General features: G+C 50.6%; 1 protein-coding gene across 1 annotated transcript; it reads right to left on the reverse strand.

Moving 5' to 3' along the window:
• Positions 1-13,535: 13,535 nt before the first annotated feature.
• LOC137641115 (atherin-like) lies at positions 13,536-14,647 on the reverse strand. Its single transcript, XM_068373561.1, has 2 exons — positions 14,613-14,647; positions 13,536-14,205 (listed from the first exon to the last, which is right to left on the reverse strand). The coding sequence occupies exons 1-2, from the start codon at positions 14,645-14,647 to the stop codon at positions 13,536-13,538; spliced, it is 705 nt and encodes a 234-aa protein (XP_068229662.1).
• Between the last annotated feature and the right edge of the window lie 726 nt (positions 14,648-15,373).

A 15,373-nucleotide genomic window follows, 5' to 3' on the forward strand; every position in this document is an offset into this window, starting at 1 on the left:
CAAAAACAAAATAAATAGGTACCTGGTAAGGAAGTCGACTTGAACAATTTCTCTGCCTTTTAAGTACGTCTTCCTTACGGAGCCTCGCGATCCTCTTAGGATGCTGAACGACCCCTAGGATCTGAAGTATCAAGGGTTGCAACCCATACAACAGGACCTCATCAAAACCCCTAATCTAGGCACTCTCAAGAAATGACTTTGACCACCCGCCAAATCAACCAGGATGCGAAAGGCTTCTTAGCCTTCCGGACAACCCAAAAAACAACAATAAAAACATTTCAAGAGAAAGATTAAAAGGGTATGGAATTAGGGAATTGTAGTGGTTGAGCCCTCACCCACTACTGCACTCGCTGCTACGAATGGTCCCAGTGTGTAGCAGTTCTTGTAAAGAGACTGGACGTCTTTCAAGTAAAGTGACGCGAACACTGACTTGCTTCTCCAATAGGTTGCGTCCATTATACTTTGCAGAGATATATTTTGCTTAAAGGCCACGGAAGTTGTTACAGCTCTAACTTCGTGCGTCTTCACCTTAAGCAAAGTTCGGTCTTCCTCACTCAGATGTGAATGAGCTTCTCGTATTAACAATCTGATAAAGTCTGACCAAGCATTCTTTGACAAAGGCAAGGATGGTTTCTTAACTGAACACCATAAAGCTTCAGATTGGCCTTGTAAAGGTTTAGTACGCTTTAAATAGAACTTAAGAGCTCTAACAGGGCATAAGACTCTTTCTAGTTCATTGCCTACGATCTCCGATAAGCTGGGGATATCGAAAGATTTAGGCCAAGGCCGAGAAGGCAGCTCATTTTTGGCTAGAAAACCAAGTTGTAGCGAACAAGTGGCTTTTTCTGACGAAAATCCTATGTTCTTGCTGAAGGCATGAATCTCACTGACTCTTTTAGCCGAGGCTAAGCATACCAGGAAAAGAGTCTTAAGAGTGAGATCTTTCAGGGAGGCTTATTGTAACGGCTCCAACCTGTCTGATATGAAGAATCTTAGTACCATGTCTAAATTCCATCCAGGGGTAGCCAAACGACGCTCCTTGGTGGTCTCAAAAGACTTAAGGAGGTCTTGCAGATCTTTATGTTTGGAAAGATCTAAGCCTCTATGCCGGAAGACCGATGCCAACATGCTTCTGTAGCCCTTGATAGTGGGAGCTGAAAGGGATCGTCCTTTTCTCAGGTAAAAGAGAAAAACAGCTAATTGAGCTACAGAGGTACTGGTCGAGGATACAGAAACTGACTTGCACCAGTCTCGGAAGACTTCCCACTTCGATTGGTAGACTCTAATGGAAGAAGCTCTCCTTGCTCTAGCAATCGCACTGGCTGCTTCCTTCGAAAAGCCTCTAGCTCTCGAGAGTCTTTCGATAGACTGAAGGCAGTCAGACGAAGAGCGTGGAGGCTTTGGAGTACCTTCTTTATGTGTGGCTGACGTAGAAGGTCTACCCTTAGAGGAAGACTACTGGGAACGTCTACTAACCATCGAAGTATCTCGGTGAACCATTCTCTCGCGGGCCAGAGGGAAACAACTAACGTCAACCTTGTCCCTTCGTGAGAGGCGAACTTCTGCAGTACCTTGTTGACAATCTTGAACGGTGGGAATGCGTAGAGATCCAGATGTGACCAATCTAGGAGGAAAGCATCTATATGTATTGCTGCTGGGTCCGGGACTGGAGAGCAATAGATTGGAAGCCTCTTGGTCAGCGAGGTTGCAAAGAGATCTATGGATGGTTTTACCCCAAGTGGCCCAAAGTCTCTTGCACACATCCTTGTGGAGGGTCCATTCGGTTGGAATTACTTGCCCTTTCCGACTGAGACAATCTGCTATGACGTTCAAGTCGCCTTGGATGAACCTCGTTATTAGGTAGATGTCTTGACCTATTGACCAGATGAGCAGGTCCCTTGTGATCTCGTACAACGTCAGTGAGTGGGTACCTCCTTGTTTGGAGATGTACGCCAAGGCCGTGGTGATGTCCGAGTTAACTTCCACCACTTTGCCTCAAAGGAGAGACTTGAAGCTTTTCAAGGCCAGATGTACTGCCAACAGCTCCTTGCAGTTGATATGCATGCTCCTCTGACTCGAGTTCCACAGTCCTGAGCATTCCCGACCGTCTAGTGTCGCGCCCCAGCCCACGTCCGATGCGTCCGAGAAGAGAACGTGATTGGGAGTCTGAACAGCCAGGGGAAGACCCTCTCTTAGGTTGAAATTGTCCTTCCACCAAGTCAGACAAGACTTTATCTTTTCGGAAACCGGGATCGAGACCGCTTCTAGCGTCTTGTCCTTTTTCCAGTGAAAAGCTAGATGGTATTGAAGAGGACGGAGGTGTAGTCTTCCTAGTGACACAAATTGTTCCACGGATGACAGCGTCCCTACCAGACTCATCCACAGCCTGACTGAGCAGCGTTCCTTCTTCAGCATCTTCTGGATGGATAGCAGGGCTTGATCTATTCTGGGGGCTGATCGTCTTGTTGTTCAGCAACGTCCTCATCAGAGGGTTCCTCATCGAAAACTGATGAGGAAACGGCAACGGAGTGGGCAACGTCTGGCTCGCTGAGTCCGGTCGCACTGGTGGATGCGTGACGGAGCCGGACGCAATATCATGGAACTGCTGCACAGTCTGTGAACTGTCAACAACCATGGGTGCGCGAGGAAGCACAGCGTCAACCCGAGACTGTCTAGACCGTCTGGGTTGTGCAGTCAACACCCTACAGGGTTGCTGAGGTTGACGCACTGCGTCAAAACAAGTCACCTCTGCTGGTTGTTGAACGTCCTGAACGTCAACAACCAACTCCGAGCGTCGCTTAACGTCAACGTGCGGCTGGCAACCCACACTGGGTCGCATCGGTGGAGGAACCACCTCAACTGGCAGACGCGAGTAGGTTACCTCAGCGTCAACAGGGCGCACAACCGACCGGTTGGAAGGTTGTTGGCCAGAAGGTTTGGTAGCAACCTTCTCCGCATTAAAGTCCTCTATCAAGGACGCAAGCTTAGACTGCATGTCTTGCAGCAAAGCCCATTTAGGGTCTACGGGAGCAGGTGTGGCAACAGACGGGGTTAGCGACTGAGGCGGTACCGTTTACCATCCCTGAAAGCCTTGTTATGCGTGACATAATTGTACAGCAAAACTTCAAAGGCTCGAAAACAGCTGTGAAGTTGACCTGCAAACAACTTGGAGCGTCTCCTGGCTAGGCGCCAGGGAGAGTCTACGAGAATTGAGAAGTCTATCTGGGCAGAAGCATGAACTCCCAAGCCGAGAACTTCTCTCGTGTCATATCAGACTCTCGCTCTATAAACCAGTTTAAAAGAAGGGAAAGCAAAGGCTGTATCCCCCAAACTCCTCCTGGTGAAAAACCAGTCGCCTAGCCAACGTAAAGCTCTCTAGGAGAGCGAGAGAGCACTAGCTTAAAAACAACGGCTTCGAAGTAGCTAGGTCTAGTGTAAGCTCTGACGTTTAGGCGAACGAGGAGCAGCAGTTACAAAAAGATCCGGACAAAGATCCTTAAAAAAATCATCATGATTTAATTAAAGTCCATAGGAGGCTAAGCAGCTTTAGGCTCCTCTCCATCTGACAGAGTCCTCAAGGGAATATCAGTAGGAGGGGGAACAGCAACTTCCTCATCTACAGGAACCTTGTCCGATAAAAGCCGAGTCTCAAGCAAGGGAGAGACCTACCGTGGTGGCAATGCTTTACAAGCAGAGTCCACACTCACTGGTGCATTAGTAGCGGACCAGAACGCAACGTCATGTAACTGCTTGACAGTCTGTGAACTGTCAACAACTGAACTGTCAACCACAACAGGTGCGTGAGGACGCACAGCGTCCACTCGAGACTGCTTTGACTGCCTAGACTGAGCAGTCAAAACAACTCTAGAATGCGGAGGTTGACGCACAGCGTCAAAACAAGTCAACTCCGATTGTTAGTGAACGTCTTGAACGTCAACAGGAGCATCAGCAAGTGGCCTAACGTCCAAATGCGGCTGAAAAACCACACGAGACCGCATCGAGTGTGGTTCTAAACAACCTGACTGACGTGACTAAGCTACGCCAACGTCAACAGTAAGCACAAAGGAACGTTAGGTTGGCTGAAAGCCAGGATATCGATGAGATAAACGGCTAGACTCAACGGACTAATAGGCAGAATAGTCTTCCATAAAGGAGGCAAGCATATACTGCATGTCTTGCCATACAACCCATTAAGGATCAACGGAAATGGTTGTGGTAAGAGACGAGGGTAACGTCTGTGACCGCAACACTTTGCCTACAAAAAAAGACTCTCGGAGTCTGTGTTACGCTTTCGTTAGGCGGCGAGCAGTTATCCGATGACTGCATAGGGTCAGAGCTGTCCTAATGGTTGTAACCAGGACGCTGGACCTGTCCTGAAAGAACTGACTTTCGCTTAAGGGCTTCGAAACCTTGCGACAGGTTTCTTATGCGAAAAGCCTTCGGATGACGAGGAGAAACAACGTCTCTCTCGTTTTATGGTAGGGGAGATCTTGGTAAGATACACCCGATACCATAGAGGGAAAACGTCTGTTCGTTGGTCAAGGCCTCTCGAACCCATAAGTCGTTTGACATTACTTCTCCCCTGGGCTTGGGAGCATGTAAGAGGTCCCAGACTAGGTGAACGACAGGCACGAACAGACGAACCCTCGGACGCAACACTGTAACACTTTGCGCATATCACTTTATCACTTCGATTTTCTGTTTTGCACTTATTTCACTGAAATCGAAACTTTTACTGATTTCTACCTGAAACACGCAATTCTACCCTTCATTAAAAGGTAGTAATTGCGAAATCAGTCGTATAATGCAAGCTCATTAATACCAGCAAAAAACAGAAAACATATTTTAAGATAAAAAAATCAGTGGCTGGGAAAGAGACTAAACACTAGTTCATATAACTACGTTTTCAATCTCTCACCGCACATAGCCTGGGGACGAGAATAAAAAACTAAAACGTTTTATCCTTCCTCCCCTTACAGCGACTAGGGACGAGAGTAACAAGAGAACAACGTCACCCGCTTGAACGGAACGTTTTCTCTCCTCTCTCTCCCTCCGTCTCTATCTCTCTCTCTCTTTCTCTCTTGATTTCGCACCTAAGAGAAGAGCCCAATTATATTTCGTCAAAAAAACATGTTATTTGACTAAAGGAAAAAATTGAAAGGTTTTTCAAATAAAAAGTTCCTTTAAAATAGAATTTAAAACATTTAAGCTAAGAAAGAATGAACAAAACGTCAGAATCGATTTACTCTTACTGCAAAGTGAAACCGTGATACACTCTCTCTCTATCGTAACGATAGAGCGCATGTTGAACGTCCTGAACGTCAACAACTGCGTAGCATAAATAAACTAAACGTTAGTTCATCTTTGAAAACAGTACGAAGACTATCAAAGAAATTCTTTCATAAAATATTACATTTAAAAAGTTTTAAATCCTTAGCTCTTTAAAAGCTAATTACGATATAAAGGGCTCAACGTTGATTAACTTCGGTTTCCAAGTTAGGACCGCCTACTCTCAGGAAAGGTCTATATAAACAAAACATTAAAATTATTTTTATATGTTTATAATAAATGGAAAGTTAATCGAAGAGGCCTAATAAAGGCGGAGAGATATAAAATATATAGAGGAAAATCTATAACGTGATATAATTACTAAAAGCCTAAACACACTTCCGTCTAAGGGAAGGGTCGGCCATTTAAAAGTGAGAGAAAGCCCATACTCTCTTTGTCACCATAATTAAATCTATCCAAAACGAATTCAAGATTTAAGATGAAGATAAAACACCTGCATAGCGAAAGCTCAAAACTAGAATAAAGTACTTCACCAATTAGTTGTGAAAAAACTCCAGTTTAGCAACAGCGAGTAAGTTACGTCTTGTCGATAGCTCGACAGAGAGAAAATTGAGTCTTTTGTTTACATTGAGTACTGGGTATCTGGACGACAGATGGCGCTGTTGGGCACACCCGCAACCTGTGTAGCGATCGCTGGCGAGTTTTTACCGTAGAGTTGTCTGTCGGGCACCAGAGTTGCAGCTATTATAATCACCGGCTAAGTTAAATATTGAAAATGATCAGATTAAAAAATAGGAATTATTTGATACATGCTACTTAAGCTAACTAAAGTTAAAAGCACTATACATGCCCTCTTTAAAAAAATAATTTCTATAGGTTCCACGAAAGTACGATATTCCATACATGTATAACATACGTAACATGCTAAACCTAACCTACCATAGCGTAAATAGTAATGTAACAATACGTATACAATTGCAAAAGATAATGAGTACTGTATTGGGTTCATGCTATATCTATGGCCCAACAAATAATACTGTACATACATACATACACACTGTACATGTAACATACATAATGAAATCATAATCTAAACATGCGGTACCTGTGCATAGCTAACAATAAGTGCTAGTCAATGAAACTTTATTTCCTATAAGGGTGCTATTCTCTAGATATGAACCCATTCCTAAGTTTATATTTGAAATGCTACAATTGGATCTAGCTACTCTATGCTAAATCCAAACTGTTACCAACAGCCCCTGGCTTATGCTATGCTATACAATTTGTATGAAGTCAAATTAAAACTCATATTTTGTAAAGAACAAAAATGATAATAATAACGATAACCTAACAAAATCGATTCCCAAGCTGGATGGAAGCCAGGAGTTGATATCTGCCATAATGACTGAACATTCATTATCAAAACTAAGTAAGAGACCAAAGTAGGGAGCTTAAATTATCACTATCACCTCGTGCTAGGCTTAGGTAAATGATTAATTCTGAACCTAATCAACAGTACAGTACTTACCTTATTAGTTGAAGTACAGATCTCAAAATCTTGTCAACAAATCCCTCAGCATAGACAGACAAAAGTATAGTTGCCAGGCATAAACAAACAATGGGGTAAGCATTGTCTTCAGCATTAGTGATGGTTCTCAGTGAGTGACATGTCATCAGTTAATAGACAAACTCAGCACTGAAGGTACTGTAACCAGTGGGTCTCCCCCTTATACACACCGAGTTCATGCTTTGTCTATCGATACGCTAGGCCTAATGCAAAAAAGATAGAATTTCTTTGGGCTTCAGTCAGGAGTTCAAGCCCAATAGTTTTTAGTAGTGTCTGCAACCTCACCGTCCTTGTGAGCTAGGATGAGAGGTTTGGGGAAGCATAGGTCTGCCTGCCGAGTGATTAGCAGCTATTTCCTGGGCCTCCCTGGTCATAGCTTGAGTAGAAAGGGAGCCTTAGGTTCTGATCATATGAATATGTGGTTGATCTCTAGGACATGTCCTATCCCTTGTACCTCCTGCTCATTTTTAACCTTTAAACCATAAATCTTTATAGTATCCAGTATGTATCATGTCATATTGGATTTCCTGTTCTCTACCTGAAAATTCTTGGTGACTATATAGCATCCAACCTCAAAATATGTATTCAAAATGATAAATTTGTGGATAATTTGTATTTTTCCTAACTATACAAATCTTAGCTATTTACATGGGGTAATTACTTCGGCGTAGCCGAATGACGAGCCATAAAAGTTTTAACGAGGGTTTCCTATCCCGCCGCTAGTTAGCGGGGGGGGGTAGCTAGCTAGCTCCCCCCCTCACACACACACCGGTGAAAGGCTCACTTTACTTAGAGGTAGGACTTATCTTGGGGGACAGGGCTGGCGGGCACATATGTGTAAATAACTAAGGTTTGTATAGTTAAGAAAAATACAAATAATATACGAATTTGTCATTTGTTCCGTAACTGAAATACAAACCACGCTATTTACATGGGGTGACTTAACCCTTAGGAAGGGTGGTAAGTACCCTGCCATACTGGCTTGGCTTGCCCGGGGACCCCGAACCCGAGTTTGTACGAACTCACGGGGTGAGGGGGTCCCTGCTCCTCGCTGGCAGTTGTGAGACTGCTGCGACCTACGTAAGCTGTGTGTGAAGGTGAGAAGTGACTCGTCCTAGGAAGTTGACCTGGAGTTCTTCAGATGGAAATCTAGGCTAGGACTCTCCCAATACCACCTCGTCAGGGTATGGGGACATGACAGTATTACATCTTAATACTAGGAACACAAGGAAGCATGTCTTACCTGCAGAGGTTCGAGGTCAGCTGTGCAAAGGACCCAGGATGCTGCTTTCTCCAAGGGAGGAGAGGATGAAGAAAAGAATAAGGGCCAGACAGATCTTTTCATTCACGCAGACTAAAACTGGGTAACAATGCCCTCAACCTTCTGCTACTTGTCCAATAAAGAGCCTGAGGTTAGACCAGCTGTTGTGCAGCCAACACAGGGTCGATAGAGAACGTATCGAGCCTCCTGTGTGTCACGTCTTGCAGGTAGTGGGCCGTGATGGTGGTCTTACGCTTCCACACCCCAGCTTGCACGACCTGCGTCACTGAAAAGTTCTTCTTGAAGGCCAGGGACGTAGCCACGCCCCTGACGTCATGCGCTCTAGGGCGACGTGACGGAGGAGGGTCAAGATTCAAGGCCAGATGTATTACCTTGCGAATCCAGGCCGAGATGGTATTCCTGGTGACCCTCCTCTTCGTCTCCCCGGTGCTCACAAACAAAGCTCGTACCTGGGGGCGAACTGCAGCTGTTCTTTTAAGATACAACCTCAGACTCCTGACTGGGCACAGTAGGAGATGGTCTGGGTCATCAGTTACAGAATGGAGACTCGAAACTCGGAAGGAGTTGAACCTTGGGTCCGGCACTCCCGGGTTCTGAGTCTTAGCAACAAACTCAGGGACGAAGCTGAACGTTACCTCCCCCCATCCCCTTGAATGGGCGACGTCGTACGAGAGACCATGAAGCTTACTGACTCGCTTGGTCGAGGCCAAAGCTAGCAGGAACACCATCTTCCAGGTAAGGTGGCAATTAGAAGCCTGGCGTAATGGTTCATAGGGAGGTCTCTTAAGAGACCTGAGAACTCGAACCACGTTCCAAGGAGGAGGTCTCACTTCCGACTGAGGGCAGGTAAGTTCGTAACTCCGTATGAGGAGAGAAAGTTCCAGCGAGGAGGAAATGTCCATTCCTTTAAGCCTGAAGGCAAGACTTAAGGCTGAGTAATAGCCTTTGACTGCCGAGACTGAAAGGTGTATTTCCTCCCGCAAATAAACGAGGAACTCCGCTATTGCTGGTAAAGTGGCATCGAGGGGAGAGATACCCCTTCCACGGCACCAACCACAGAAAACTCACCACTTCGCCTGGTAGACTCCTGCGGATGACTTGCGCAGGTGGCCAGACATCCTGTTCGCAACTTGTTGCGAAAATCTTCTCTCTGTGAGGAGATGCTGGATAGTCTCCAGGCGTGAAGTCGAAGCGAATCTACGGCTGTGTGGTAGATGTTGGAGTGTAGTTGTTTGAGTAGCTCGCGACGTGGAGGGAGTTCCCTCGGAATCTCCGTGAGGAGTTGCAGAAGGTCCGGGAACCACTCTGCATGATGCCATAGCGGAGCTATCAAGGTCATTGAGAGATTGACCGATGTTCTGGTCTTGTTGAGTACCCTCCTCATCAGACAGAACGGGGGAAAGGCGTACACATCGACGTTGTCCCACCGTTGTTGGAAGGCATCCTGCCAGAGAGCCTTGGGGTCCGGGACTGGGGAGCAGTACAGCGGGAGCTTGGTGAAAAGGTCCACCGTCGGGGAACCCCACAAAGTCAGGACTTTGTTGGCTATCTAAGGATCCAAAGACCACTCGGTACTCACTATATGCGTCGCTCTGCTCAGACTGTCGGCGAGCACATTCCTTTTGCCCGGAATGAAGCGAGCCGCTAGTGAAATCGAGTGGACTTCGGACCATCTCAGGATCTCTACAGCAAGGTGGGATAACTGTTCCGAAAAGGTACCTCCCTGCTTGTTGATATAAGCCACCACTGTGGTGTTGTCGCTCATCACCACCACAGAGTGGCCCGCCAGGACTTGGTGGAACTTCTGAAGTGCCAGGAACACGGCCTTCATTTCTAGCAGGTTTATATGAAGGTACTTTTCTGATTCGGACCACAGGCCTGAGGTCCTGTGGCTCAGAACGTGGGCCCCCCACCCATTGTTTGATGCGTCCGAGAACAGCATCAAATCTGGGGAAGGGACGAGAAGATCCACTCCCTTTCGTAGATTCTCGTCTGCCACCCACCAACTGAGGTCCGCCCGTTCCGCAGGTCCCATAGAAATCAAAGTGTCCGGGGAGTCGTGTCCTTGACTCCACCGGGACTTGAGTCGCCATTGGAGGGATCTCATCCTGAGGCGACTGTTGGGAACGAGACGGGTCAGGGAGGAGAGGTGGCCAAGGAGACGAAGCCACGATTGGGCTGGGAGTTCTTCTCGATTGAGGAAAGGTTTTGCAACCTTCCTCAGCCTTGCTATCCTTTCGTCTGATGGGAAGGCTTTGTGGAGATTGGTGTCTATGACTATGCTTAGATATACCAGTTTCTGAGAGGGCTGCAGGGAGGACTTCTCGAGATTTACCACAATCCCAAGATCCTGGCAAACTTCGAGGAGTCTGTCTCGGTGGCGGAAAAGGGTTGCTTCCGAGTCCGCTAAGATCAGCCAGTCGTCCAGATAACGAAGGAGACGGATGCCGATCCTGTGGGCCCACGAAGAGATGATGGTGAATACTCTGGTGAACACCTGAGGAGTTGTGGAGAGACCGAAACACAGCACCTTGAACTGGTAGATCTTGTTGTCTAGGCAAAGTCTCAGGTACTTCCTTGAAGACGGATGGATTGGGATCTGGAAGTACGTGTCCTTCAGGTCCAGTGTACACATTAAGTCTAGTGGTCTCACCGCAAGTCTGACCGTGTCTGCCGTCTCCATGCTGAACGGAGTCTGCTTGACAAACCTGTTCAGGGTCGAGAGATCGATGACTGGTCTCCAGCCTCCAGATGCCTTTCTCCCAAGAAAGAGTCGACTGTAGAAGCCTGGGGACCCGTCTACAACCTCCTGGAGAGCGTCCTTCTCCAACATGGTCTGGACTTCTGCCCGGAGGGCCTGCCCTTTTGCCGATCCCATCGCAAAAGAGCTCAACGACATTGGATTTGCTGTCAGGGGAGGTAGAGAGGCTGTGAACGGGATGCGATAACCTAGAGTGATCACGGAGATCGTCCAGGCATCCGCCCCGAGTTGCTGCCACCTTGTCGCGCAACTCTGTAGGCATCCACCCACTGGTGGACATGCAGGGGGATTGCCAACCCTAGCGCTTCCGGCCTCGGCTGGTACCTCTTGGGTTTTTGCCTCCCCTGGAGGACTTCTTGTCCCTTCTGCTCTTGGCAGAAAAGGGCTTAGACACCTTGGTGCTTCGCTGTGGTCGTCTTCTTTGTGTCCTTAGCTGGACGGGGCTGCTGGACTGTTGGAGGTTTGTAGGGCCTCGATGTCAGGGCCCTGTGGATGAGGGAATCCTGGTTGGATTTATTCCACCTCTCAGCAGTGAGTTCCACGTCCTTAGGCTCAAACAGGCTCTTACAGAGAACGGAAGAGTGTCTGAGCCTGCTAGCCTCTACACTGGGGACCTTATGATGGAACCTCTCGGCCACAGCGTCCCGACGCTTGAGGATTGTATTGGCCCACAAGCTCGAGACTTGGTGGGCCAGAAACTCAATGGTCCGTGTGCCCGAGAGTAGTTGAGTCTCGGGCGCTTTCCTGGTGCTTTCTTTGGAGAGGTCCTCGGACCGCACCAGGATGCCCAGAGACCCCAGCCAAATGTCGAGCCACGAAGTTGCTTGCATGGCACACTTGGTGACCTTCTCTTGGCTTAGGATCTCAGTGGCTGAGAAGGACACGTGCCAGTTGGAGTCTCTCAAGAGGGACTCCCCCTGTGAGTTCTTCCACGGAGTGGTGTAAGGGAAGACTCAGACAAGACTCCTCGAGGATCTCGAAGTAACTCCTCTGATGGACTCGAGGAGGAGGGAGGATCTTGTTACCGGCACTCGATCTGCTGGAGGAGGCAAGCTCAGAGAGCTGGCCCTCGACCTTGTCCCTGGCACTCTTCATCCCCTGAGACCAGGGCAAAGCTGCACTGGCCCTAGAGGGTTTCTGGGTGCCATAGACGCGGTCCAGGGCCGTGTCCTTCCTTTCATGAGGTGGGACCTCAGGGTCCGGGATCCCGTTGAGGTTCCTCATGAGGGTCAGGACTTGCCAGAATGCGTGTTCTGACTCCTGGTGCTCTCCTCCAGAAGGACTGGCAGCGAAGTCTCCTGTCCCCGGTGGCTCTTCCTGGGGGGACACGTATATATCCTCGACGGCTCTAGACGGTTCCAGCCTGATCCTTGCTGACGACTTGGGAATCGTCTTAGAGTCCTTAGGCTCCCTCCTAGGCGGGATACAGGACTCGAGCAGCGAAGGGGGCAGGCTCTTCTCCACCTCTGGAGAGAAGACCTCTCAGGGAGAGGCGGAGCCTCCCCCATTGGTGCGATGGGGGAGTGGTCCGGCACATCCGACTCTCCTGAGGAGGGGTAATCCTCCTCCGCAGGGGAGGGAGAGAAGGTCTGAGGGGGAGAAGGAGTCTTGTGCGCAAGGATCTATGTGGAGACAGAATAGGCCTCAGAGGAGGTTCCACGGGAGAGACTCCTCTCTTCCTCTTCAGGGGGGATGAAGCTGCCGCTGGTTTGTGGCCCGAATCAGAGAGGGCGGGCTTAATGGCCTGCACGAGGGCTCTGACTAGGGTGCCGAACCAGGGCTGCTGACTGACAGTCGTGCTGCCAGACACCCCCTCTGGAGGGAAGAGGATCGAGGGATCCCTAGGAGGAGTCGACAAACAAGGGTTCGCCTGCAGGGCTGAAAGAAAAGTCCCTAGACCTGTCCGGGAAGCGCCCCTCCTCCGGCGAGCACGCTGGTTTGCGCTTGCGGGGAGGGGAACGAGACGAAGAACTGTCTGCCTGGCGGCGCTCGTGCTGGGGCTCGTGTGCCGGGCCCTGGTCAGGGTCGCGCGTGAATGGCTGGCGCGATACTGGAATCTCGTGCTTGCATCCACACGGGCGGGGGCGGGGGGCGGGCGCGATGGCGCGCAAGCGGGGATACAGGAGCGATGGCGCGCTGGCGAAAGCGGGCGCGTCGGCGCGCAGCAGCTGGAGCGGGAGCGTGGTTGCGAGAGCGTGTAGGCGATGGCGAGGGCGTGTGGCGAGCAGGAGGTGGTCGAACGTGCGGGCGCGCAGCGACCTGATGCGGGCCCCGAAGGGCTCGAGATAACGGGGGCACCTGAGCACGTGTCCGGAAGAACTGGCTAAGGGCGCGTTAGCGTTGGACCAGGGTCGCGAGCGACCTGGATGGCACGTTGGCGCGGAGGTTGGCGCTGGTCGAATAAGACCGGTATGCTCGCCAGTGGGCGCGTTGGCCGCGCCGGCGATCGTGGGCGCGCATGGCGCGCATCAGGATGCGGTCGCACCGGAGTGCGTTGTTGCGGCAGCTGCGCAGTGCACACCGTTGGATGAGGGTGCTCCGGTGTATGCTGAAGGGTTACCTTGGTCACCTTGAATACAGGAACGGGGCGTGTAGCAGGAACAGGGCGTGTAACCGGAGCGTCGAGCGCGGTTGCATCATATGCAAGCTCGCGCGATCTGGAGGGAGAGCCCAAAGGCGGCCGTGAGCGCCCGTGCGCTAACTTGGGACCATCCTGGGCGACGCGCTGAGATGTCGTAGCGCGTTGGTGAGCGCATGGGCGCTGGAGCTGGAACCGTGCGTGGGCGCTTATCGCGCATCTCCCCAGACGGGCGGGACGAATCCAGAGGAGCCTGTGGGCGCCTGTGCGCCAGCTTAGGTGCCTCCTGGACCGCGCGCGACGAAACAGGAACTGGTGGGCGACGGGGCGCATGTGGGCGTGTGAGCGCAGGCGGCCGCTGGGGCACCGGTGGATGTGTATGCGCAGGTGAGCGCAGGAGCGCCGTATCAGGAACTGCTGGTGGGTGCGTATGCGCAGGTGAGCGCTGGCGCGCTATATCAGGAACTGCTGGAGGGTGCCAGGGCGCCAAAGGGCATGGGCGCGCAGGGGGACCCTGGCGCATAGCAGGAACGGTGGTGCGAACGCGTGAGGGTGAGCGCCGTGGTGCTAAGTCAGCAACAGCAGCGTCAGCAACAGGAGAGCGTTCAGGCGGGGCCTGGAACTTGAGGGCAAGAGGCGCGGTTTTGCACTCAAGACCCTTCAGCCCCGAAGGGACCGGAGACTGCGCAATGGCAGTATCAGGTGGCGCGTCACGCGCATCAGGAGTTCTGGAAGTGGATGGTCTGGGCGACAGGTCACTATGTCCCGAAGGACGACCATCCTCCGAAAGGGATCGCGAACGATCCCCGGAGAGGTCTAGGTTGGTAGCTGGCAGGATTGGAGAACGGCGAGTCGTCTCCTCCGCAGAGGACTGTGGTGACGACGAGCCGAAGAGGCGCCTCTTAACCCCCTTGTAAGGGGAAGGAAGGCCTCTACGGCGAAGGGGAGGACGAGCCTTCCGCCTTATACGCCCACGAGGGGCCGTGGGATCAGCAAGCTGACCATCGATGGGCCTCCGAAGAGGAGTCTCTGTAAGTGAACTCCCCCGAGGGGGAGAATCGCCGGCAAGAGAGACCGTGGGACTTAGATCCTCCCTCGAACGATGTTCGGAGGGAGAGTCTAAGCCGTCAGCTACCTCAGCCACAGGAAAAGGAGTTTGGCTAGACCCATGGGATGTCTACGTCACAACAACGTCAACCACAGACAGAGGATCTATCTCCGCTGTAGTTGGCGATTGTTTGACGGCTGCAACCAGTTTGATCATGTCAAACGGCTTCCTTAGAGGGCGAACCCTGCAGCCCCAAGGAAGCCCAAAGCTGCAATAAATCATTTTTAGACATGAAATCCTCCTCCGGGGGAAGAGGGGCAGCTGCCTCGCTATGGGAGGCAACTACCTCTCCCGCACCCCGGGATTCGTCAATAGCACAGCGGTCTACGCTACCACTCGCCGGCATCTCGGAAGAGGCCGCTCGAGGAGCAGCTTCGGAGGAGGAAAGGGCAACGGAGGAAGAAGTCCTGGAATTTTCTCTCTTCAGAGAAGCCTCTGAAGAAGAAAGATCCCTTTTGGCCCTCTTCTTACGGCACCGGGCAAACCTCTCCCACTGGGAGGTAGACCACTCCCTACATTCAATACATACATTACCGCTATCACACCGTTGGCCCCTACAGTTGAGGACACAAGGTGTGGGGATCAGTGTCGACCGCCGACATAAAGGTCCCACAAGGGCGGCCAGGAAGTCCAGGGCAAGTACGCATAACGGCAGAGGCCAACTTCAGTCACACTGCGAAAAAGAAAAAGCAAAAAAAGACAGATTAATTATGGCAGTCAAAGCGAGGGAGAGCACATATAGGTCTGTTCTCTACCTGAGCCAAAAGTAAAGAGAGCCTTTCACCGGT

The sequence above is a fragment of the Palaemon carinicauda genome, chromosome 5 (assembly GCF_036898095.1).
Source record: "Palaemon carinicauda isolate YSFRI2023 chromosome 5, ASM3689809v2, whole genome shotgun sequence".
In the NCBI taxonomy this organism is placed as follows: domain Eukaryota; kingdom Metazoa; phylum Arthropoda; class Malacostraca; order Decapoda; family Palaemonidae; genus Palaemon; species Palaemon carinicauda.